This window comes from Trematomus bernacchii, unplaced genomic scaffold (genome assembly GCF_902827165.1).
Source record: "Trematomus bernacchii unplaced genomic scaffold, fTreBer1.1, whole genome shotgun sequence".
NCBI lineage: Eukaryota > Metazoa > Chordata > Actinopteri > Perciformes > Nototheniidae > Trematomus > Trematomus bernacchii.
In genome coordinates this window covers 14,175,875-14,202,268 of record NW_022987547.1, presented here as the reverse complement: position 1 = coordinate 14,202,268, position 26,394 = coordinate 14,175,875, and the positions used below count along the sequence as shown (strand labels likewise).

The 26,394-nt window shown below is 41.7% G+C and overlaps 2 protein-coding genes across 2 annotated transcripts in view; one reads left to right on the top strand and one right to left on the bottom strand.

Moving 5' to 3' along the window:
- Nucleotides 1-24,056, top strand: part of camsap1a (calmodulin regulated spectrin-associated protein 1a) — a 37,498-nt gene extending 13,442 nt beyond the window's left edge. The window contains exons 4-20 of the mRNA XM_034123485.1: nucleotides 4,226-4,387; nucleotides 4,462-4,542; nucleotides 7,687-7,719; nucleotides 9,254-9,395; nucleotides 11,177-11,316; nucleotides 11,395-11,491; nucleotides 12,301-12,427; nucleotides 14,195-14,280; nucleotides 15,149-15,230; nucleotides 15,950-18,278; nucleotides 18,557-18,693; nucleotides 19,206-19,414; nucleotides 19,969-20,031; nucleotides 20,932-21,019; nucleotides 21,106-21,227; nucleotides 21,659-21,777; nucleotides 21,883-24,056. Of these exons, the coding sequence (XP_033979376.1) occupies nucleotides 4,226-4,387; nucleotides 4,462-4,542; nucleotides 7,687-7,719; nucleotides 9,254-9,395; nucleotides 11,177-11,316; nucleotides 11,395-11,491; nucleotides 12,301-12,427; nucleotides 14,195-14,280; nucleotides 15,149-15,230; nucleotides 15,950-18,278; nucleotides 18,557-18,693; nucleotides 19,206-19,414; nucleotides 19,969-20,031; nucleotides 20,932-21,019; nucleotides 21,106-21,227; nucleotides 21,659-21,777; nucleotides 21,883-22,173 (4,308 nt within the window). The 3' untranslated portion in view covers nucleotides 22,174-24,056. The remainder of the gene's footprint in view (nucleotides 1-4,225; nucleotides 4,388-4,461; nucleotides 4,543-7,686; nucleotides 7,720-9,253; nucleotides 9,396-11,176; nucleotides 11,317-11,394; nucleotides 11,492-12,300; nucleotides 12,428-14,194; nucleotides 14,281-15,148; nucleotides 15,231-15,949; nucleotides 18,279-18,556; nucleotides 18,694-19,205; nucleotides 19,415-19,968; nucleotides 20,032-20,931; nucleotides 21,020-21,105; nucleotides 21,228-21,658; nucleotides 21,778-21,882) is intronic.
- Nucleotides 24,057-24,141: 85 nt separating this feature from the next.
- LOC117476759 (potassium channel subfamily T member 1-like) overlaps nucleotides 24,142-26,394 on the bottom strand; it is a 69,325-nt gene continuing 67,072 nt past the window's right edge. Inside the window, 1 exon segment of the mRNA XM_034123486.1 lies at nucleotides 24,142-26,367. Within this exon segment, the coding sequence (XP_033979377.1) occupies nucleotides 26,250-26,367 (118 nt within the window). The 3' untranslated portion in view covers nucleotides 24,142-26,249.

Below are 26,394 nucleotides of genomic sequence, written 5' to 3'. Positions count from 1 at the left end.
GCGATAGCCCCACCTCTCCTGCTCACTGCTGTAGCAACTATCAAAAATAGCTGTGTTAATTAAACGCACAAGGGGTTCTTGAATGAAATAATATTATAAAAGGCAAACCAGAATAGTTAACGCCCAATATACTCCTTAAACAAAATAAACAGAGTCAGATGTCATGCATTGATCCATTATATTGACAAAGGTGCGATCTCACCCGGTGTTTGTAGAGAATATCTCTCTTTCTGAGCCGTCCTCTCCACAGAGACGTGCTTCTTGGTTTCTTTCAGTTAACTTCCCCGTTGCATTTATCCATATGCTGAGGAAATGACTATATCCCGCTGAATACCAGCAATCGCCACACACACTTCCTCCTGTCAGTAGCTACTGCTAGTGCTACTGCTACTGACCATGCTACAGATATTAGTGCAAAATCTACAGCTCCTCTACCACAACCATCAGCAACAAGTGGACATGGAGAATTACATGAACTACATGTTGCTAAATACACCGCGGGGCTTAAACAGAAGGGTAGCCATGGCAACATTGCGGCGGGGCTGCTCGGGCTGCTCTTCTTCGCGGCTTTTGGTGTATTTTGGCGGAAGTTACAGCGCCACTTACAGTCCCGGCATATGTACTACAGCGTTTCCAGCGGCCTCGTTTGAACAGACACGTTAAATGAAACGAATGCATGTGAACGGAAGACTTTTTTGAATACGCATACTGTGCATAAATGCAAACGGTCCCGTGTGAGCGGGGCCTTAGACTGGTTCACATCTTACCTCAAAAACAGAAGCTTCTCCGTCAACATGGGCAATTTTTCTTCCCCCCCCCGGCTAGTCTCCCCTGCGGTGTCCCACAAGGCTCCATCCTAGGTCCTATTCTGTTCTCTATTTACATGCTTCCTCTCGGCAAAATCATGCAAAAATATAATATTTCCTTCCACTGTTATGCGGATGACACACAGCTGAAAACAAACGATCAGTCCAATATTAAGAACCTCATGAACTGCCTTGAGGAAATTAAGGGTTGGGTGGCACAAAACTACTTGCAGCTAAATGAAAGCAAGTCGGAAGTTGTCCTTTTCGGCCCCCCCGAATTGTTGTTTAACTTTTGTCTAGTCTCTGAACAGATATGAGGAGCTGTGAGCTCTGAGTGCTAAAAGCTAATGGCTTTGTTGTTTTTCTGGGGTTCTCATTGAAGATGACGTCACGGCTCCGCCTACACTGCGTTACTATAGATACTACCCCAGTTCCTAAACTGTAATGGAAATGCGCCATAAAGTGAGCCAGTCCTAACGAGGCCTAGCCATACCGAGCGAGGCCGAGTGAGGCCGTGTAGTGGAAATGCGCCATAACAGTCTTGGCAACCTGTCCGCCCTTGTCAAACCCCATGTCAAAAACCTTGGTGTTATATTTGACTCTGCCTTTAAGTTTGACAAACAGGTCAATGCAGTAGTTAAAGCCAGTTTTTTTCCAGCTTCGAACCATCGCCAAAATAAGGCCATTTCTGTCTTCTAAAGATCTAGAGAAAGTCATCCATGCCTTCATTTCATCCCGCTTAGACTACTGCAACTCCCTGTATACTGGGATCTGTCAGTCATCCCTGTCCCGCCTGCAACTGGTCCAGAATGCCGCAGCCAGGCTCCTCACAGGTAGCCGGAAGAGGGTCCATATTACCCCCATTCTGGCCTCTCTCCACTGGCTGCCAGTACGGCTCCGAATTGACTTTAAACTTCTCTTATTTGTGTATAAAGCCCTAAATGGGCAGGGCCCCTCCTATGTTGCAGACCTTCTTATCCCATATTCTAGCTCCAGGCCCCTCAGGTCGACTAACCTGGGGCTCCTGGTTGTCCCACGCTCCAAGCGTAAACTCAGGGGCGACCGAGTCTTTTCTATTGCAGCCCCAAGACTGTGGAACAGCATCCCCCTCCCTATCAGATCGGCCCCCTCCATTGACTGTTTTAAATCCAGGTTAAAAACACACTTTTACTCTCTATCGTTTGACTCCTCCATATCTGGCTGATTGTGCCTGGGCCTATGTTTGTTGTGCATATGACCTTTCTGTATGTATGTTTATGTCGTTGTTCCTTTTTTGTTTTTACTTACTTATCTATTTATCTAAAGGTCGTGTCAGCTACCTGCTCTGTTCTGTACAGCACTTTGGTCAACATGGGTTGTTTTTAAATATGCTTTATAAATAAATGTGATTAATTGATTGATTGATAAACATTTACCCAGGGCCACATTTGGCCCCTGGGCCGCAATTTGGAGACCCCTGAAGAAGGAGCTTTCATTTTGTGATTTTCCCTGTCACTTTGTGTTGTGAGGTTTTGATTTAGCGAAGACCTGCATTTGTTTTGGAAGCAAGTAAAAGAGTGATCCCTTAGTGACTGCTGCTCTCTGTATGCTGTTTGTTGGTTATCATGCTCAAAATCACACAAAGCTTTTGCTTGATAAATGCAGCCAACATTAGCATTCATTCGACTAAGGTTAGCAATTTTTTAAGCTAGCTTTGCTTTAACCACCACCATAAATTCATATATTGACTAAAAAACCACATCTCACAGTTTGTTTTATAAGTAAAACTAAATGAAAATGTAATTACATAACAGTCTGGAGGCAGAAGGCCTATTCAGGATTTGTTTTGTAGTTTCCTGTGAAAATATAAAAATATGCTCTTGTGGTCTGCTGTAATGCATACCTTTTTGAACATAGTGAATAATTAAAATAGTAATAGCTAATTCCTTCAAGAGTAAGAGTAGGCTGGAACAAAACTAAAAAAGAGTACACATTGGCATTTATTAGGTGATCAGATACACAACTCCTGACGTACTGTGTGCCTAAACATTTACCATAAAAAAACTTTCAATGATAGTATGTGGATGTTGAGTTACAGCCTGCTCCACTCCTCCTCGATTCATAATGCTTAAAGAATCATTAGATCGTTCAAAATCTGAAAAATGTTTCCTGTAATGTAAATGAGGGCGCATCCTTTCTGTCTGGCAACAAGCTACAGTGACTTTGCTTTCCAGAGCTGAGTGTTGAAATTAATAATTCACCAGTAGATGTTTTGCAGGTTTTAGGGTGTGAAACTAAAATATTCATGAATCAAAATGAACCAACATTTTTCATGTAATATGAAACCACTGTTGTGGGGTAGCCACATCCTACAGGTGTAAGATAAACTAAAGGCAATACGTACTGTAGGCTAGTGAGAGTCATCTTTGCCCTTTAATCATCACATTTAATAATGATATTTTTTGTGAGAATCAGTTGAAACTTGCAAAAGAACACACACACACACACACACACACACACACACACACACACACACACACACACACACACACACACACACACACACACACACACACACACACACACACACACACACACACACACACACTTTCCTTTTGTTCAGCTCACCCTGTTTTTTTGTATGATGAGTGTAGATAACACACAGAGCAGAGATTGTCTCAGGTGTAGGCTGACGAGGATTCTGCCTTTAGAAATCTGCCCGTTTCAGACAGGAAGTTCTGCCTGTTTCCATGGCAACTCAGCAATGGAGCATATTTTACCTCATGATATTGTAAAATCAGTTTTGTCTTCAATAGAAAAACACACACTGTATGTAGAATGGCTGTGCAAAATATATATATATATATATATATTTATAATTTTTATTCGAGGCTAGGCTTGAGGTTCTCTAAAGCAGTTCTATGAGATTATTACAGTGAAATAAAGGAAAACCTTGAACAGTACAGCCATTCCAGTACATATTAACTTTTGTATTGCCATATATGAATGTGATTTATGGTGATAGATTTCTGCTGACTGCCCTCTGCAATAAAAAAGAAACTGTTTACAATTTAGTTTGAAGCAGAATATGAATAAGCATTTTTTTTCAGATAAAAACATTAATTCGATTTTTTATTTGGAAAATGATCACATTATCCTCAAAAAGTTTTGACTTTTGGACTTAACAATGCTCTGGAGTTATACAAAATGTGTAAAGAATAATGGACAGCAATACTGCAATCTACCCCTACAAATATACTAATAATATTGAAACAGTGTACCAGGACCAGCACCAGGTTAAAAAAAGCTATGCAGCATTCACATTTTGTTCAAGAATGAAAACATTTAACAGTATGGATGAAGCTGCAAGTATTTGGCACAACATTAGTATTTACTCATATTTACATGCAGTATAATTCTTGTGATGGTCATTCTTCCAGAGCTCCCACATCCACCTCATCGATGCCCTGATGATGGCCTACATCCTGGAGATGATCAGCGTGGAGAAGGTGGTGTCCAGCGTCAGACGCTTCTCCAACGTCAGTGCCTCCAAGGAGCTGCCGTTCGACCTGGAGGACGCCATGTTGTTCTGGATCAACAAGGTGAGAGCAGAGCTGGTTTCTAATGAGTTGGATCTGTGCTTTCTTTATCTGTGCTGATCTACCTGTGGCTGCAGGTCAACATCAAGATGAGGGAGATCCTGGAGAAGGAGCTGAAGATGAAGCAACATTTGATGGAGTCGCCCAGTCACCAGAAGGTACCTGCTTGTGTTTTCAGCTTCTTCTGTTCAATTGTGTATTTCTTTGGTGCTTTTGTTTATTGTCTGTCTGGATTCTACATGCATGCATCCTGTCCTCGCTGTTTGCATGAGGAGGTTTATTCATTGGATCCAGCTGGTTTAGGATGAGCACCTCACATCACAATCTGATCACAGAACACATTTCAATTGTATTTTTTGTAACACTTTAGTTTGATGTTACTGTACTGAACTGTAGTTGTAGATACTGTACAGTTCCCATAATATGGGGGCTTTGGGGATGTAAGTAAAGTAAAATGTTGCCATGGAGAGAGCAGCAATGATTAGTCGACTATCAATAAGTTGATCGGCAGAAATACTTTGTCAATTGTGTTGATCACTATTTGTTAGCGTCATTTGTAATGCAGATATGACAGAAAATGCTATTTTCAGGCTATAAAACATAGAGATGTTATTTTCTCTCTATCATATCATTTTAAAGTGAATTTCTTTGGGTCTTGGACTTACAAATCAATGCATTTAAAGACATTAACTTGGCTTTGGGATTTACATTCATCAGTATTTTCAGACATTTCATAGACCAACAGTTAATTCATTTCAGTGTAATAATTAAAGTGCCATAATGCTTATTTGCTTACAATGAACTCTAATGCATCCAATCATTTTCCTCTTATCTGTCTAACCCTTTCCAGTTGTCTTTCAAATCAGATGTGTCTCCACGTTAACAGGAGAACATCTGATTCCTTGGCTGCGTCTCACTTCGGTTATTTTTCATTTCCTCGCTCCTCTTTCGGTATCACAGGAAGTTGATTTGTCTGCGCCATCTTGAGTAGCGTCCCAGTGGCCTTATTTGTGCCAGAGGATCGAGGATCGATAATGGAGGAGCGATAATCGAGGAACTACAAGACAATCCTCCGGTGAAATCCTCAGACACTCGCCCCGCCCCCTTACTGTGTATCGCTCACTGATTGGACGATGCAGCGCATGCACTGATCTGTTGCTTCTTGACATGAGAGCAGTTTCCCAGCGGAGTGAAGAAAACACATGAAACTCACGGGACTCACTCCTCAGTTTATACTGTGTTTTGTTTCAATTAATGTATCATTCAGTTACATATATGTGATATATCGATAGATCGCTTTTTTCGTTTTACATTTTCATTTATTGTCATTTCCATTCAGTCAGTCATGAAGTACTATTTAAAACCGGGGTGGGCAAACGTTTTGGCTCGGGGGCCACTATGAGTTTTATGTAACAGACGGGCCGGGCCAGTAAGCAGATCGGTGAAAAAATATTTAGCTGTCCACTCCTCATTAAACACTCGGCACTCAATGTCGACTTTTCTTTTCTTTGGTCCACTCATTGTTACAGATGCAGGTTCAAAGGTGAATTAGGTTCAAAGGTGAGTTATTGCGTCATTGCGTCATCGTTTGCGTCATGACGTAACCGTTTACGTGCCTTCTTATGACAACACGCCGTTTTACGTCGCTGATTTTCTCCGCAACACCGCTCACGACAACATCAATAGAGGACTGCGTCGGGTCGTTTTTTAATCATACGAAGCCAGATTAAATTAAATAACTACTTCTCCAACCTTATACCTTTCTCCTGAGAGCTGTGGTGCATTGTTTATGAATGTGGTTCAGCGGCATTACTGCCCGCTGCAGTGCTGCTCGTCTACCGGAGTTTATTCTCCCGGCAGCGGCCGCTGTAAAGTTTTCACTGTCTTACTGTCACACAAGCAGCTGATAAATATCCCCCATCCCCATAAGTGAATGTGTTTCAGTCTGAAAGCTGTTTGGCATCACAACGCTGTTATGAAAGTTTCTCTGGCATTCTACAGGTGATGTTAGCATAGCAACCGAAGCTAATCAGACTATCTTGACTACTTGTTGCTATCATATTGTGGCATAAGCCATTTTCTACACGCATATTTTACGTAGTTTTCGTTATGATTTGACTTGTGATGGCCACATGTAGCCCATGTATTGATTCCATCCGATAGCTGCAATAATACAACAGGAAAACGTCTGCCTCTTCACAATGGTCAATAACAGCGAACGGATGGTTATTAAAGTAAGGTAAAATAAACAGAATCACACTCAGCCTGGTTAGTGTTGCCTGCCTTTATATAAGTGTTTTTTATAAGTGTGTGGTTGCGTTCTAGTCACTTTGCTCAGCGCTACTGTTACAACTTGTATTCGCCGTACTCGCCATGAACTGTTATTGCTCAGGTTAATCTCGACCCCATCCAATGTAGTGACGTATTTGGTTCTTGGATCTTGCCAAACACCGGGTTGCCGAGTGGGGCCAGTTGAGAGAATAGACCAGACTCCAGCAAAGGTCAATTGTGTCTAGAGTGCGCCATCTAGTGGGATCATCTGAAATGCCGGGTATTGCAAGAAAAAGGCCAAATGAATGCGGTCTTTACTATAATTTGGACAATTTTGTACCAATATTCGGCCGGATTCAAAAGCCCAACGGGCCGTATATGGCCCGCGGGCCTTAGTTTGCCCATGCCTGATTTAAAATGTTAATTTGCTACATATCCACACAAACAAACAAAGTGTGCAATCCAATGAATGTTAATCTAACTGGGTTTTGAGAGATAACATATCTCTTTTTCTTCTCTCAATTGTTTTATTTATATTGTGCACTCTAATCAATATTAATCAAACTAATGTTCGTTTATACATTTTAAGAATGGCGTTTATCTTTTTTGAGAATTAGTTCTTATTTTATTTTATTTATTTGGGTCTAAAACACATGATACAAATGTTTATGTCGGTAAATGTGTGGCGGGGGTGTTTGTGAAAAACAACGGGGACAGAGCTGCTGTCAGACGATCAGCTGTGCAGCGTCATCACAAACAGACGTCACTTCACGTGACGCTCCGGAGGAAAGGACGTCCCATTGCTCTTAAAACTCATTTCCCTGCTTCTCGTGGTTTCCTTGCGTCTCTCCATGCTTCCCTGGTGGGAGGGACTAGACGCAGGGAAACGACGCAAGTGAGGGACGCAAGGATTTAATTTAACCGAAGTGAGATGCAGCCCTTGTCACTGTTTCTGACCCTTGACCTGTCTGCTGCTCTTCCTGTTTTTGTCTCCCCAAACTCTCCTTTCCTTCCTGCCTCCTGGATACTAGTCTCCCTCCAAATGGTACTGGAAGCTTGTACCTGTAAGTGCAACCGCTTAAAAAACTGCCTGTGTGAGTGTACGTATGTGTGTAGGAGGTGTGTGTGTGTTAAATCAGACCAAGCAAAAAGGAGCCAACAGTGCCCCTTGGTGGCAACAATAGGCACACCGGGCATTGTTACATAATGCCTGGAGTCCCATCATCCACACAGCTCGCATCATTTCATTCTTTCTTGCATCACTTCATTAACTTCCTCCCATTCATTTCTCTCCCTCCCCAGCCTGATATATTGCATGCTCTGGCCAGCAGCTTATATGAGCCCGTGGAGTTCTCTGAAATGGTAATGTACTCACCATCGAACCTTTCCTTTAATTAATCCTCACCTTCATTATTTCCCCTTGTGTAATCACGCATCACATGCACCAGCTACTGAACCCTCCTTAGTCTAAGTGATCATACTTGATGGTGGTCATCCCTTATGAGTGATGACAGGGTGATGCACAATGTGATCCTCTCAAATATTTTTGCAGATTTCAGTTACAGAGACCTACTCCACAGTGTACGTTAAAGAAGTCCATATTGCTCCACCTGCACCCTGTTTCCCCAGAGTTGTTGACAGAGACCACTGCAGCCTTTCCTCACCAATAATGTAAAACCAATAAAAGTTCTTGTTTTTGCCACTCAAAGGCTTAGATTTGTATAAGTGTCGGACAACATTATGGAAGGGATGTTTCTTTACCTTTAGCCTGAAAGCACTGTTTTATTTTATTAACCATGTGTTGCTCATTCTGAAATCTGGCATTACATCCACATTGTAAAAAAAATCTTCTAAATATTCAGCCACGACAATTGAAGATCTTTGAGATGTTTCCACTTTTGTCTTCCGTCAACATGTTACGGGACAATTTAAGTAGATTGGATCAAATTAAAACCAGAATCAGAAATCCTTTATTTGTCCCCACAAACAGCATTACAGCAAAGGTGAAGAAAAAGGCAAAAGGCAAAAATAAAAAGAGTAAGTTAAAGCAAGCAAACGCTAATAAAAATAAAGACAATTAAGTATACACACATAAGTAGCAGATTTTTAAAAGGTAGGTGAAATAAAAAGCTATTGAGATTGTATAGAATGTATTTGTTGCACATACCAATGATAACAGCTGACTGTAGTAGCAGCTAGAATAACAACAGTAGCATGTAAAAAAAGTAGCAGGAAAAGTTCAATGAAAACATTTTATTTCACTTAAGGTTCCTTCTATAATGTTGTCAGATGCTTTACAATTGAAATGAATTTGAAAGTTTAAATAATAATCTGAGCCTGTTGACGTTGCGACATCACAGCCCCTCCAGAAGCTCCCAGCTTCAGCACTCCCGCTCGATACTGGACCAATTTCATAAATTGTCCTCCCCATTGCTCACTTAGACTGAAAGACATGGGAAATGATGGGGAAAAAAATACCGAAGAGACCCTTGAGAGCCAGTGGATGATTTGTGATGGATGTTGTGTTGATGTGTGAGCACGTGAGTCCTGATTAGATGTATCTGTGCACCTGGATAAAAATGCTCTCCTCTGGTGCAGGTGCGTTACCGTAGAGACCACCTGTCGGGGCGGACCCTGCAGCACTTCCCCTTGCTGGATGACCTGCTGAAGGACGTGAGTGACGGCACGGCGCTGCTGTCCGTCGTCCACTTCTACTGCCCGGAGCTCCTCAGGCTGGAAGGTGACACTGCACTGTGGAGATATGAGACAATGAGCAAAAAACTGCTTTCTGCTCATTCTGTCTTTTTTGGTAGCTTTTCTTGGTTGTTTTGTTTCCCTTTGAAGATGTTTTGCGTCTCTTTGGAAGCTTTATAGATCAGATATTAGATAAGATATACTTTATTAATCTCAATTTTGGAATACAAAAAGAACCTTTGCATCTCTTTGTCATTATTCGGTTGCTTTTTGGCTGTTGTTTTTTCTTTTGAGGTGTTTTGTGTCTCTTTGTGTTGTTTTTTTGTCTTGATTTCAGACCTTTCTCGTCTATATGGTAGTTTTCATTCACTAATAATATTAATAAACTTTATTTATATAGCACCTTTCATGCAAGATGCAGCCCAAGTGCTTTACAGATACAAACATCTGTAACAAAAAGTGAGGAACATAATTCAAAACAAGTTATAAATAAACAGCAAGAGTTAGATAACAGAACCATAAAACAATAAAACATGAACAGTAATACAAGTCAAAATAACCCCAATTTTGGGGCCATAAAAACAGAAAGCAGCCTGCTGTTTAATACGTTCAGTATTTCTTATGTAAAGTCTTGTACATTTTTAAAAGCACTTTAAAATAAATTATGCACAGGGGAAATGTGATCCCTTTTTTGTGTTTTTTAAAATCCTGGCCACAGCATTCTGAATTAATTGCAATTTATTTAAAGATTTTTCCGGGACACCAGTAAAAAGAAAGTTCCAGTAGTTCAAGCGACTTTTATTAAAAGCATGTAAAACCATTTCAGCAGCATTCTGAGTTCAAAATCATCCTGGCAATGTTCCTTAAGTGGAAAAATGAAGTTTTTGCAACCTTGTTTTTGCAAAATGACCCCCAGGTTGGAAACTTTTCGTTTTAATATATTTGGACATGCTGGAAAACACTGACTGCTGACAGTGTAGAACGGCAGAGAGTAGCTCTGCCGTTCTACACTCTAATCTGTGCAAGTGACTGTAGAACAGATACCACTTAAATGTCAAAAGCTAGATCCAGGAGAATGTAAGCTTTAAGACTGGAAGCCTGGGTTACTCAAAGTCTTAAAGGTCACCTATCATGCTATTTTTAGGGAATAGCATAGGTCTCAGATATATAAAAATATATAAAAAACATGTCTATGAAGTGTTTTGCTCAAAATACCAAACAGATCGCCCATTCTAGCCATGCCTCATATCCCTCAATTTCACTTCCTGTTTCAAAAGTGCTGATTTTGGGTATAAAGCTTTAAAAAATAAAAATAATTGATAAAAAATAAAAAAGGAGGGGGCTGAGCTCATGCGGGACATAGTGCCGTGGGTCCACATTTCCGATATTACGTCATATCGGACGCAAATCTGGATCAGCTCCGTTGTACCCCCGTTTTTAGAGATTTGGGTACGGAGGAAAAAAGAGAGGGTTTTATTTTCTGATGCTACGCGAGTTCCCTGACACACCGGGGACACATATTTATGTATAAAAGACATCAAAAAATGCATTTTGCATGATAGGTCCCCTTTAAGTTAACAGCCGATTGACACCTTTAAGATTAACTTATTAACACACTTTGAGTACATTTATTGTAGTTCTTCTAAGATAAAGCTATTTTTTTTCATATTTAGCATACACATATGAGTGCTCTTAGTCTTATCTTATCAAAAAAATGTTAAGCATCTCACATAAGAAATAGGTTTTAAAAAGTCTTGATATAGCATTTAACTTTAACATGATATAGTTTGAGCCTGGGACTATGTACCATTGTTGTCCTGTGTGCAGATATCTGTCTGAAGGAGGTCCCCTCCATAGCAGACAGTGTGTACAACATCCAGCTGCTGCAGGAGTTCTCTAACGAGTACCTGAACAGGTGCTTCTATCTGAAGCCTGAGGACATGCTGTATTCTCCACCAGTGCTAAAGGTGAGCCCAAAGAAAATGAACAACAAATAAAAGCAGGTTTCTTTTATTTCTTGCTAATGTGATCTCTGTGCATTGCAGAACAACGTGATGGTCTTCATCGCTGAGCTCTTCTGGTGGTTTGAGAGTGTGAAGCCAGACTTTGTACAGCCTAGAGACCTTCATGAGTTCAGAGACGGTATAACACACGCTCTACTTCCATATACCGGTTTCTTATTCATCAAACTGCTACTGGCTCTTTTAACACTAGAACCGCCAGGGGTCGCTGTATACCTAAAACCGCCAACGGGCAAAATGTACCCGCTATTAGAATGCATTGATTTTCAAGGTACAATGTTCTTTTATTTATCATACTAGAACACAGGGTTAACAGTGAGTTTTGATCGCACAGTGATGAAACTTATACCAATAGATAGCATGAAGTATAACATATCGCTAAAAGTGTCTCTCTCTCTATCTCTCTCTCTCTATCTATCTATCTCTCTATCTATCTATCTATCTATCTATCTATCTATCTATCTATCTATCTATCTATCTATCTATCTATCTATCTATCTATCTCTCTCTCTCTCTCTCTATCTCTCTCTATCTCTATCTCTCTCTATCTCTCTATCTATAAGGAACCGCAGTAAACAACAGGCGTTGCTATAGCAACACGTCATGTTTATGTTTATGCGAGATCAATAGCGCGAGAATCACTGCATTTTCTATAAGGTAAAATATTACCCACTGGCGCTGATGGCAATTCTTGTTGGCCATTTTTTCAATCTGACTTCATATTGACCATTTTTAACAACAGAGGGTGCTACATAACACACTTTCAGGAAAAGTCACGGACTGGGAGACTTGAATATTTTATTGAAAAAAAGTTACATACAATCAAGAAACAGCTGCGGGTAAAATGTACCCGTTGGCGGTTCTAGTGTTAAAGATTGCATCGAATGTTATAGGTCTTTTTCTAACGGTTCCCTTGCTATTATTTTCCAGTGCGATTGCTCCTGCAGCCCAAGAGTTCAAGATCTAATATTCCCATCTCTAACGTCACCAAACGTAGTTTCCTGACAACATCGAACTCTGCCGACATGTTGACCACGTCCCCGAGCCCCGACCTCAGGTAACACCCACAGACTGTGTCAATCTCATGGTTATAATTTAAAACATATGATAGAACACAGTACTTAATGTGGACCTATCATGCAAAATGCATTTTTTGATGTCTTTTATACATAAATATGTGTCCCCGGTGTGTCAGGGAACTCACGCAGCGTCAGAAAATAAAACCCTCTCTTTTTTCCTCCGTACCCAAATCTCTAAAAACGGGGCTACAACGGAGCTGATCCAGATTTGCGTCCGATATGACGTAATATCGGAAATGTAGGCTGGCTTTACACCCACGGCCCAATCAGAAACGTTGCTATCAGAAACAATGCCCGCATGTGCATGTTACAATAGGCGCTTTCACACCGCAGTACTTTTCCCACTTTAGTTCATCAGAACTCTTTAGTTCTCATGAACTAAGTACAGATCGCGTTCACACCGGAATAAGTCCCTGAGGGAGGATTAGGCAAATGAAGCCGCTGACGTCACTTCTTCTTCTTCTGCTTTGGGTTTACTGGCAGGCCGCAAACAACTTCACAGCGTATACTGCCACCCAAAGTCCCCGGCCGGAAGTCCCCGGAGTTGGGGACTGGCTTCAGTAGAAGCAGCTGAAGCCTTCCGAGTAAATCGCCAGAACGCCGACACCTCCTCATCTCCACCGCTCCCATGTTTTCTTTTGTGTTGCCATAAGTTAGTCTCTCTCCGTTTCTGTGCTGGGCTAATGCTAATGCTAATAATGTTAATGCGAGGATAATAAAATGGCGGCTTCACAAAACCTTTTGGGAGTTTTACGGGGCGTGGTTTGCAATCCGCCCAGCCAATCAGACATAGGAACCTTTTTCTCCCACGAAAGTCTCTGCTCTCTAGCAGGGACGGAAAAGGGGGTAAAAACTGGGCAAAAAGGTTCTCATGAACTAATTTCAGTTCCGGCTCTGTTTGGTGTGAACGCGACATTTCGGAACTATATCGGAACTAAAGTGGGAAAAGTACTGCGGTGTGAACGCGCCTATTAGCATCGCTAACACTCAGAGCTAACCTGTAGTGCAGAGAGCATGTGTGTGAAGAAGCAGGAAATAAAAAGGAACTCACCTTGTGGTATAACCGGCAAGAGAGAAAGCCTTTGAGCTCCATACTGTTTCAGAAAGAATCCTTGATAACCCATGATATGGCGTTTCATCACGGCAGAATCTGCCGGTAGAATGTCCCGCATGAGCTCAGCCCCCTCCCTTTTCTTTTATAATTTTCTTCTTTTTTTTTAAAGCTTTATACCCCAAATCAGCACTTTTGAAACAGGAAGTGAAATAGAGGGATATGAGGCATGGCTAGAATGGGTGATCTGTTTGGTATTTTGAGCAAAACACTTCATAGACATGTTTTTTATATATTTTTATATTCCTGAGACCTATGCTATTGCCTAAAAATAGCATGATAGGTGTACTTTAAAGGATTTAATGCATACTCCACAACTTAATATGGTAAAAGTCACAGCCTTGAACAATCTTTGCTTGTGATGTACATTAAAATCCGTAAAAAAAGTTATTTTCGCAATTTTCTTACTCTAAGACAAAAACATTTTGGCCAAATAAAGAGTACATTAGCACAGATCACGCCTCTGCCCTTAAAGTACATAGTAGCATATTTCTTAATATTTGTATTATTATATAAATCAGACTACCATTAGCTTTGGATACACACCATCAGAGTTTTGTCTTTTTCTTGATACTGAAATGTTTTTTAGAAGCAACATTAATAAACCCCAACCCTCTCTTTATTTCCCTTCCAGCACTAAACCAACATCCCTAAGCCCGTCTCACTGTCTCCTGCCCCTGAGACAGAGACAACAGAAGGTGGCTGACGAGAGCTCTTCAGGTAATTAAATACATATTTATTTACCGCCTCTAGTCACAAAGGAACTTCTTCAAACAGAGAAAAGGGAGCGGGAAGATAGAGAGCAGGAAGAGTGTGATTGTGATTTGAAGGTGAAAGGAACCCAAGCTGTGTTCTTTTATCCTTCCTTATTTGAATGTCCTTATCTAACAAACAAAAAACAAGGGGCTTGATGAGTAGTTAATTAAACCATTTCATTGAATCAACAATAAAAAGAGTTGTAACATGCCAAACTAGTACATTTATTTTTAATCTACAATGGTGTATTAGGTCTATTGTAGTTGTAAAAAATTAAATAAATTTAAAAAGCAGCCAAGAAAGGGGCTAAAATTCAGAAAAGTCCTCAGAATTTACCCAATTAAAGTCGTAATTTTTCTATAAGAAAGTCTTGGGTATTGAGATAGACATGTGTGAGTAAAGACATTAATGATCAACCTCATAGCACCGAAGAGTTTCTCATACAATCTCAACAAATATAATGTTTTGGTCCTAAACCTGACACTTTAATCTCAGAGAATATAAACATTTTATTTTTAAATATATGACTGTTATCTCAGAGAATATCCACTTTTTTCTTTTAAATGTACAACTGTTATTCAAGAGAATATCGCAGTATCTTTTCTGTACAATTTCAAATTAAACTAAAAGAAAAACAAAGGGTTATTTTTCTAAATAATAATCCCCTGCCTGTGCTCTCTAATACTTTTTTTCTTTTGCACCTACAATGGCCCTAATACACATCATATATATCAGATTGTCCCAGGTGTAGATGATCAAACTTTGTCCACAATGAATGTTACATGTTTTTGGAGTTTTTGGTTGTAATCTGCATCATCTTGTCTTTGAACAGTGCTGAGAAACAGGTCCAACTCTCTGACACCGGACGGGCAGAACCAGGGCTCCATCCTGGCCTGGCCCGACAGGAGGGGGAGGTGAGGGGTGTCATTACAACGTTTTAAAAATACTTATTTCAATTTATAGCAGGTACAGATATAACAGAAAATTGTTTCATGCTTCATGTTTCTGTAGTATATTTCTATTTCTGTTGCTTGGTGAAATTGTAAAATGCCTATTTATTTGAAAAAGAATTGTCCACAGTAGAGGTAATCATCAACACTAGTCATGGTAGTCACAATCAGCCCACTGAAAGTACAAATATGGCCACTTTCTGGTTAAAACTGCCATTTTTGATCCTGAAAATGTCGGAAATGTATTCAGCATCCTCAATAACCCCCAAAACTAATCCAACATTGTAAAAATCGGACTTGTCACTTATAAACTGTTGTTTACATGTGTTATATTGCCATTCATTTTAATTAATGCAACTTATGCTAATTGTGCAAATTGCCCAACAAAAGCAAGTGAGCATCCGGCAGTTTCTATGTGCTGGGGACCCTACTATACATGTATATCATAAAACTTTGGGGTACTCAACATTTCCGGGTTCACAGTGCTGGCAGCACTGTGATGTAAATGTATTTTCTACTGTGAATATGTATATATTTGCGGTTAATGTTAATTTGTATTTGTTATATATGTATCTTATTCTATCTATCTTTTAAATATTTGTAACTTCATTTTCAACAATTTGGGATGATCTCTATCTATCTTCATGAAATGTCACATTATTCACACTATGCTCTCCCTGCAGGCCTCTCTCCGTGCAGGCTCCCTACGCCCTGCACTACCCTCTGGAGGAAGACGCTGACAGCATCAGCCTCGCCCGCTCCATCAGCAAAGACAGCCTGGCCTCCAACATCCTGAGCACCCCCAAACACATGCTGGGCCCCCAACACAGACTCAGCGGCCAAAGCCTGCTCAGCCACATGCGCATAGAGGACGAAGAGGAGGAAATAGATGAGGGAGAGCTGGTTGCTGTCATCCACCCTTCTGCATTGTCTCGCCGTCGCCTTGGGAGTGACATGGAGCAGGACGAGCTGGAGATCCCGAGTGCAGCGTCCACCTCCAGTGTTTTGAATACTCGTTGTTCTCCCTTTACACCCGAGCGCCCGACAGACAGTTACTATCTGGAGCCTTTGATGCCGACCACCCCTAAGCCAGCCAAAGAGAAGAGCATCAGTCTGAATAAAGAGGAGGAGAGCGGGGAGAGTCGCTTCAGAGCTGCTAGGAAAGAAGCAAGCAGCATTCCACAGAGGAAAACCCCAACGCCTGAGTCCAACAGAGGCAGCTTCACACCCATACAGCTGGCAGAGTCAGGGAGAATCAGGCCGCCCACAGAGGGGTCTGCAGTCACCCCTCTGTCTGAGAAGAAACTCTCCCCAGGCTTTTTCCTTCACATGTCAGGAGAGCCAGACCCCCACTGCCCTCTCCCCTCTGCGCTGGATGTCACAGACGACTCGGACTCTGACATCGCAGACCTGGAGGAAGACGAGGAGGACGAGGATCTGACTAAAGAGGTGGTGAAGAGAGCACAGGGGATGTACTTGCAGGAGGGAGAGGTGTGTAAGTTTAGGGAGTTAGAGTGTGAGTCGGCCAAGCTGAGAGAGGACTCGAAGGTGAGCGAGCGGGACGATAAGGAGGGGGGCAGCGGGCGCTCCAGCCCCTGCCTCAGCACCGCGTCCTGGGCCAGCAGCGCGTCAGGCAGCGCCAGCGTCAAGATGACCAGCTTCGCCGAGAGGAAGCTCCTCAAACTGGGGCTCCGCGAGGAATTCTCGAGCACCAGCAGCTCTCAGAAGACCACCCCGGACGGGTCTGAGTTCATGCCTTGCCCCCCCTGGCAACTGAGGAGCGACTACACCTCCGGCTGGCTCGCCAAGGAGCCCAGATCTTTGCTGGGAAAGAACCTGGCGTTGAGTCCCTCCGTAGTGCCTTCAGAGCTGCTGCAGCTTCACATGCAGCTGGAGGAGCAGAGGCGAGCCATCGAGCACCAGAAGAAGAAGATGGAGACGCTGTCGGCGCGGCAACGGCTGAAGCTCGGGAAGGCTGCATTCTTGAACATCGTTAAGAAGGGAGGAGAGAAGAGCGACACACTTCCTCTGCCCCTAAAACAATCCTCAGAATCAGCTGACAGGGGTAAAATGAAACCCCTGTTGTGTAAGGACGACTCCTGTCTTGATGCTCTGAAGGCGAGGGAAACACAGGGAGGACAGATGAGAAAGAACCGCTTGAACACCCTGTCCCAGGATAACGTGGCAGAACCGGACCTGAATGAGTGCTCCCACTCCATAGATCTCCTCAACGACGCCATCAGCTCCATCCAGCAGCAGATGATGCAGCTGTCTCTGCAGCAGAACCTGCTGATGAAGCGCGTGGTGTCACCTGCAGAAAAACCAATGAAGCGTGCAGTTTCTCCTCCAGAGCCGCTGAGGAAACACGCCTCCTCGCCTGCAGAACAGGAAGAATCGAGCACTAGCACAACCCCCATCACGACCCCCATCACGACCCCCACCACGACCCCCACCACGACACAATCCACGCCCTCTGCCTCGGACCCCAGGTCTTTTGCAGTTCACTTCGTAGAGATCAGTGGCAGCAGCTCCACTCCGTCCCGCCGGCCGCCTAAACTCAGCTCAAGCCAGCGCAGCAAAGCCTCGGAGCAAAAACAAATCCGAGAGAACAGCAAGGCGGCTTCTGTCAAGCCTATTACACAGCCCCCGGGAGGCAGAGAAGATTCAGGGAGACTCCAGGAGAAGAGTGTTGAGGAGAAAACCAGGCCGGAGAGAAGCATCCGGAGAAACAAAACCTTCAGAGTGGGCGATGACCCCGAGCCGCGCAGCAGCGAGGAGGACAATAACTGCTTCTTTGACTGTTCCTCAACGTTTCCCTCACCAGAACTAGAGAGCAAAGTCACCAACTCAGGGAAAGAGGCAGCAGATAGGGAGGAGGCCACCAGGGTCAAAGGTCAGCTGATGGAGGTGGACCTATCTGAGCTTAAGGATCGGCTGCAGGACGTCAGTGCAGACGTCACAGAGTGCACTGCAGAGGGAGAGCAGAAGAATATGCTCGGTTACTTCTTCAAGGTAATATTGGGTTTCTGGATTATACTAGACATGTTTCTTTACAATGGTTGTGTGTTAAATATGTGCATACGATTTGAATAACAACATGTTTGGTATATTTACAGGAAAGAATCGTTGTTTGCCTGTAGGCGTCATGTCATATGCTTTTATGTTTTGTGTGGACCCCAGGAAGGCTAGCTTAGGTTCTTCAGCTAATATGGATCATAATACATCTGAAATACTTTGGGATATTAAGTGAGCAGTCAGGGAAGCATAATAAGCATTCTTCCGTCCTGCAGGATGAGGAGAAAGCAGAGGATGAACTGGAGAAACGCCGCGCTGCCTTCCTTCTCAAACGGCAGCGTAAAACTGAAGAGGCGAGGCTACGCAAACAGCATCAGGAAGTGGAGAGCGAGCTGAAACGGGATGAGACCAGGTAGGTGTTAATTAAACACACTCACTCAATCAAAGGGTAAAGGTTCCCTATGTAGCCATGTTTTTGTGTCTAAATGATTAATGGGGACAACAATGTTTTGGAATTGGTCCAGTATGGAGACAACACAAATGTCAACCATTGAAAGTGCTCGTTTTTGCCACTGACTGACGCAGATTGTTAATATAAGAGACTGACAACATTTTGGAAAGGAGAAATAAAAAAAAGTTCTTAATATTGTTTTCTTGTTATGGAGAGAAGTCTCGTAAATGGTGACTTTTGGAGGAAAGACAACAGTGGAAATGTGATATTTGGAGAATGGAATGCCGGAAAGAGTTTGTTGTGTTGGAGTAAAGTGAGCAGAGCTGAATATTCAACTGTTTTTGACAATGTTGATGAGGCCTACCCCGCTCTTTTAAATAGAAAATGTAAGAGTCTGCAGTCATGGGGGCAGGGTAAAACTTTATCTTGCAATCTTTATCTTGCAATTAAATCCTACCTGACCTAACCTCCAGGCGTAAGGCAGAAGAGGACCGTATTCGCAAGGAGGAGGAGAAGGCCAGGCGAGAGATCATTAAGCAGGAGTACCTGCAGAGGAAGCAGCAGGTGTTGATGGAGGAGCAGGGTCTGGTGAAGCCCCGCCCACGGATGAAGTCCCGGAGGAGCAGACCCAGATCCCTGCACCGAGAGGAGGCCAGCAGCCTCTCCAAAGGATGCGCCACACGTAAGAAGACCTTTCCTGAAGCGGTTACTTTCTGTCTGCTCAATGTTGTCTTTACATTGTCTGTTGTCAGCTCATAGCGGTGTTCATCTTCATTCTGAATGTGCTCATGATTGTTCAATCTAGTTAACAGTGAAGTTGTTAGATACACATCCTGCATCTCAGATGGATCGAAATCCTAAAAGATGCACCTTTCTAGAAATGCGACATTGGGAACATCAAATCCGTGTGAAAAGTCATGGAAAAAACAATAAGCTTGTTGCAAAAGCATGTTTCTATTAGATGTATACAGTAGCTTAGTAACATTTGGTTTGAATCCCATTTGAAATGTTACTATTTAATACATTAAAAAAAGATTTAATAATGTATATTACAAAGTGTTAATTTCATCATAACATTTAAAAGAATATCCTGATTTGTAAAACAGAGTAAAAGTAGTAATGTGGTTTTGCTAATCTCCGCCTGTGGGTACTCACTACATTCAAAAGCTATCACCATCACTGAGTTCACATGTGTACATCTGTCATCCTCTGAGTGTGTACGTGTGTGTTGTGCAGGACATTCTCTGAAGACGTCCTTGTTGATCAAAGCCCAGAGCTCAGCAGCAGGCTGCAGGGGAGGTGAACCTCTTCACTGCTCTGCATGACCAGATTTATATTTACACACACAGCCTATTAGTCTGTCTGCCAGCTCTTAGAGTCCTACTGTGAACCCGGAATAATGAGGACCCCAAAGTTTTATGTTAGAAATGTATTGTACGGGTCCCAAACACATAGACACTGCCAGATGCTAACTTGCATAGGCAATTTGCAACATTTGCATAAATTGGTTAATTGTTCATTAGCAATAATTAGCATTATAGCCTATGTGGACAATAGTGACAAAATGGCTTGGCATATTTGGGCAGTTTTTCAGTGGTTCTTGGGGTTATTGAGGATGCTGAATCAATTTATGACATTTTCAGGATCAAAAATGGCAGTTTAACCAGAAAGTGCCAATATTTGTACTCTCGTGGACTGATTTTGATACATTTTGGGTCGATTTGGAAGATATAGGGGACTCTGGATAATTTGGATTGGACAGATTGCCTATTTATTTGAAAAAACGTTCTGGTTAAAACTGACATATCGGGGATATAATGTAGTTCATTTTAATTTCAATGAATACAACTTATGCTAATTTTGCAAATTGCCCATCATATGCAAGTTAGCATCCAGCAGTTTCTATGTGCTGGGGACCCTACTATACATTGCTAACATAACACTTGGTGTACTTAACATTTCCAGGTCCACTATGCTGGCAACTAGACTACATTTAAAATCATTTGTTACAAACCCAAAATAAGTTATACTCATCCATTAATCTTTTTAGAAATGACTTAGTATGATCAATTTATGATTTTGTTGCCTTGCCTGTCATGCAGCTACTACCATTGTTTGAATCTCATGGTTTATTAACTTTTAGTGCTTCATTTTGTTCAGTAAAGTAACCAACATGTAATCATTCTGTCTCATTTTCAGCTGATCTGAGCTGCAGTCATCGAGGGTCGACGCTCTCTCTGGCGACGGAGGCCGACAGCGTTATCTCCGGAGGGGCGGAGTCACAGAGGTGAGACTTCCTGTCTTGTGTTTTAGATCAGAGGATATTATCTATTCCCATCTTGTTCTTTGACTGACCTTCACGTGTGTTCTCAGGGCTGGATCTGTGTGCTCCATGGAGTCGTTCCCCATGCTGAGCAGAGCGTCCAGCAGGAACATGGAGCGGGACTGGGAGAACGGCTCCATTGCCTCTTCAATCACTTCTATGGAGTACAATGGTGAGCAGAAACCAGCTTTGCCTGCTAAATTCCCTCAAAACTAAACTGAATTTTTCAAATACATAAACCCTATTGTTATTGTTAGGGTTGCAGTATACACGCATGGTTAGCGCTGTATATTGAATTGAACAAATCAAAAATGCAAACATTTTTTTAAACGTGGATAAAAAGTATTTCTGATGTTGTCACTTTCTGTAGAGAAATAGTTTAAACTTTTATGAACTGGCTTATTTACTTTTTTGCGAGAGTTAGATGAGATGATCGAGAACACATAGCCAGAAGTTTCTTAATTATCTCTAATTAATCCAAATAAAAAATGCCATGGAATACGCTCTTAGTGTGCTTATGTTCCCAAAAGGATTTCATTACACATTAGACTCTTTAGGGATTATGCATTTACCTTAATTATCAATTTTTGACATTTGTTAAAGGTCCTAAACTCTTCAAGGAGCCAAGTTCTAAGTCCAACAAGCCAATCATCAGCAACGCCATCGCTCACTGCTGCCTGGCTGGAAAAGTCAACGAGAGCCAGAAGAATGTTATCCTGGAGGTCAGTGTTATCACTTAAGAACTTTTTGAAACATCTATGTTGTTACTCTCATACTTATCTTTTCATATTTACTAACTATTCTTTTGTCAATGTCTCTGATCACAGGAGCTGGAAAAGTGCGAGTCCAATCACCTGATCGTCCTCTTCCGTGACGGCGGGTGCCAGTACCGAGGCATTTACTCATTCTCTCCGGAAACAGAAGAGATCCTGAAGTTCACCGGCACCGGGCCCCGCTCCATCGGCCGGAAGATGATCGACAAACTGTACAAATACAGCTCGGACCGCAAGCAGTTCAACGTCATCCCCGCCAAGTCAGTGTCGGCCACCGTGGACGCGCTCACCATCCACAACCACCTGTGGCAGGTCAAGAGACCGGGCAGCGCACGCAGAAAGTGACACACACCACTCTTGTTTTAGTTTCTATCTAACTAACGTTGGGCAGGACCCAATAATCTCCGAGGTGATTGACATGTGATCATGTGACAGGTCTTTAGACAGTTAAATCAGACTGTGGCAGCGTGAGAAAAAGAACCGCTGCCAACTGAATGTTTTCTTTTCGTCTCGTTTATTCTGCATGTCACACTTTTAATTTGTCCTACATTATTAGGCAGTATTAACGGCGGATTGATTATAATGTAGCAGTAAGGAGGAGATGGACCTTAAAGTTGAATACTAATGGATCTACTTACGGCACCAACTAGTGTACGATACCAAGTGCAACTACAACTTCAGCTTGGCAAAAAAATACCCTACTGCTGTGATTATTCCTGGAAACTATTATTCATCAGTCACTCCGACTGGTCAGTGCTTTTACGGAGAAGGAACTAACTTTTTTTATGTAAGTATGGAGTGGATGTTAGTGAGTGATCATGTCCAGTATTGTTTTATATTTAGTGTGTTTGGGAAGTGTGTGTATTTGTGTTTGAGCTGAATGCTCTGAATGTGTTCTCTTCAATTATGCTTTAATACTACAATGGAACTACGGAGCAAAGTACCAACATTTTATTTGTTTTTAGTTTCGAAGCTGCTGTTACAGAAATGGAAGAGAAATGATGTTTATACAGAAGGGGAAATTGTACTTGTATTACAAACACGAGCCCTTTTCAGACGGTGCATTATACTTTTCTGCAGTAGCCATGAGATGCAAGTGAGTTTTTCTAAATTGTTTTCTTTTCTGTGTTTATATCCTAAGAACACATGAAAGAGCTTTGTTAGGACGATCTTTCTCAGGTCCTTCTTTTATATCTGAAAACAGGTGAACATGTTTGAGACCACAAGAGACCGAAGTGTATCACAACTCTATGTTCCAGTAAGAGCAAAAGCATTCATGTTAATGTTTTAGTTTAAAATCTTCCCAGATTATTATCACAACAACAGACACTTCATTTTGACAACAACAAGGCAATCCCCCGTATTTTTACAGATACAAAAAAAGACATTTAGAAAAAATATGTTCGGAATTTTCTTTTTAACTAGCCAAACTTTTTTTTCTCCACCTGTTTTACAGATATCTTGAAACAAATGTTCACCTGTTCTTCAGTCATAAACACAGGAGAGAAAAACTATTTAGAATCATAAAATGTTTTCCCACTTGCCTCTCAGGGCTTCCATACTCTCAGTAGTGCATTATATTATATTAACTTCATTCTTACATTCCTCCTCCTGTACGACGTAGCCTCTGGCGCTCAACACGAGTAACTTCCCTCTAATGACTGACTGTCAGCGGCTGGTGTTATGTGGGGGGGAACTGCACAATACTTGATATTTGTTTGCTGCATTTTGTACACGTTTGAGTAGTATTTTTTGTACGTTACGTACAAGTTATGTTTACTAAAAAGCAGGCACTATTTTGAGGTTTATTCTGTTACAGGCTTTCAGAGATGTAATGAGTCTTATTTTAAGTGTGTTACACTGTATGTTTATTTATTTTGAAGAGATATAATAAAATGCTACTAGCTATGTTTTCTGATGAAGTGTGTGTGCTTGCTTAAGTCTGTGTGCATTATTATGTATATACAGTAGGTGCAATTGTTCCTTAAAGCTTTCTTACTTTGACTACCTGCCTTCCTGCTTCACTCTCCTCTTTCATATCCAATCTGTCTCTATTTCTTTACTGCTGCTTTATTCCTACTTTCTCTTCTTGGTGTGGTGGAGGAAAAGTAGTGTGTATAAAACGTTTGTAAGCCTGTTTAACTCTGGCCATTGTCACAATCATATTTTTTCAAGAAAAAGCACAGCTCTAACTTGGGTTCTCACACCCAAGTCAGATTCAAGGACCTAATACAGCATAGTTTAGGACACAGTTACAACAGAAGCTTTCATACAACAGTTGATTTCTCTAACACAACACAGCAAAACAATACATTGCAGCAGAGAAAAATATGTATTCACAATTTCAGTAACTCCAATTTATATCCTTGCAAATAAAATATATCTAAATCCAAGCCCTTTTTAAGGACCCATGTCTATTTTCAAAAATGTTTAAGGCCTTGGTTAGTTAACCTTACATTCACAAATGTTTTAGATTTCAAGGACCTTTGCGATTCATGGGAAATATCACCCCTAAAGTGACACATTTACATGTTACATGTACTGTACTGTTTAACGTGAAAGCCGCTCTCTGCAAGATGTCATGCTAATTACAAGAACATTTGCAAGGAAGTCATTAAATATACAGTATCTCCCAAAATGTTGACATCTTTCTTTAAAGCAGCAGTATGAGACATGGTGAGATATTTAGTTTTAAACATTCAAAGTTAACTAACACTATTAAGAAAAAGTAATGAAATCAATATGTCTATACAGTATGTATTGTGTTGCTGAGATATCTACTGAAATGAGCATGTTGAACAGCTAGCCTCGGCCCATCTTCTCTTGTAATAACACTCTTTCCTCTAGGGGCGATAATGAGCCACCGTTTGTTGATCAGACCTCAGTCCAACTCGAGATGTCTTACTTAGAGGAAGTCCAGCTGTCCTGAGGGCTTGTTAATAATCACATTAAGGTGGTTGAAGTTAGAAGCACACCTGAATTCGTCTGAAGCCCTTGGCAACAAAGTTCAACAATAAGGGAAAGGAGCAAAACATCCGCTCTGGTGGAGTGTAGAGAGGAGGTTTGGTGCTGAACTTGCAACTTGTCTTCTGGACCGGTAAGTTACTCGTAACGTTGGCTATTTAACAAACATATTTGTATTGCAACTAAACTGAAAAATATGAGTCTATAGACTCTGCACATGAAGATGATCAGATCTGGGGTAGGTGAAAAGCTGCCTCCAATTTGTTTAAAGCATGATGACCAGGTATTCATATATTGCCAGGCTTGGGCCCAGTTATTTTATGAGCTGGGTTAAAAAAAACAAAGACAGTATAAAGTAATTGTGTAAAGTAAACATCAAATTGGCGTTTCACCCAGAATTACTCCTGTGGGGAATGCCCACACCCACAGGGGTGTCAAACTCTTGAGTGGCCTGATCAGACCTCAGTTATATCCTGATTGCTGGAGATGTGACTCACCTGTTAGTCACTCAGCGTCTCCTACCTTCCTTTTTCACATCATCTCATCGTTTCAACCCTGTTTCTTTGCTTCTATCTCCTCTCCTTTCACCAATAATGGTGTTATTCAGTATATTTGACACAGAACCAAGCTTTACACGTGTGTAGGCTGGTAACCGTCTTGTAAACACGTCAAGATAACTCCTCCCAGAGCTAAAGTAAAGCTTCATTAAAGAGTATGTATTCACATCTCTCTATAAACGAAGGACTGGAATGAATGACTTGGCCTTGTCCACGGCTTAAATTATTAAAGATTTAATTTGTGGACACAAAAACAAAATCTGGTAATGATTTCATGAAATGAAGTATATCTTGTGCTCACAAATGTGAATAGTGTCCTTTCTTTCTCTACTGCCGGGCTCCGTTAGCAACTACTTCTATGATTCAGCTACGAATAAGCTTTAAAGGAAAGCTTTAATGCACATATTATATTTAAGTCACATAGTGTTGAGTGTTGTGTTTTATTTGATGTGATTGAAGGTGAATAGGTAAGTGACAGACCAGACACAATAAATGCATCTGAACAAAAAAGTAAAGAAAAGACAGATCAATCCTGGGCCAAAGTCTCTAAACTCTTTTTTTAGGGGAGCCACAACCCAAAAGAGCATGAGCAATATTAAACAACTCCAGACAGTGGTCAGTGAAACTCACACTAATCAAGCAGGTTTGATGGACCTGATTCAAATCTTCCTTTTTGTTTGTTAAGCTTGTCCCTGAATGCTCATCTGAGAGAGCTTTCACAGCAGGAGACGGTGAAATACCACCTGCTAACAGTAGGCACTCAAAACACGGTTGCAGACTGCAGTGCTGGAACATCGAAGCACAGATTGTCCTCTTTCAGACTGCATGGATGCAACCAGACCCCCGTGAAAAGCTGAAGGGGGTGTTGAAAGGGAGTATCAGTGGAGGTCAGCGTGTTCCTCAGAGTTGGGTGTCCTCTCTGGGCTCTGTTTCAGACTCGTGTCTCTCTTTCAGGCTGCTTCTGTGGAGAGGAGGCTCCTCTGGGACGTGAGCCAGAGGGTCCGAACGAATCAAATACCTGAGAGAGAACAAAGAGGACAGATAA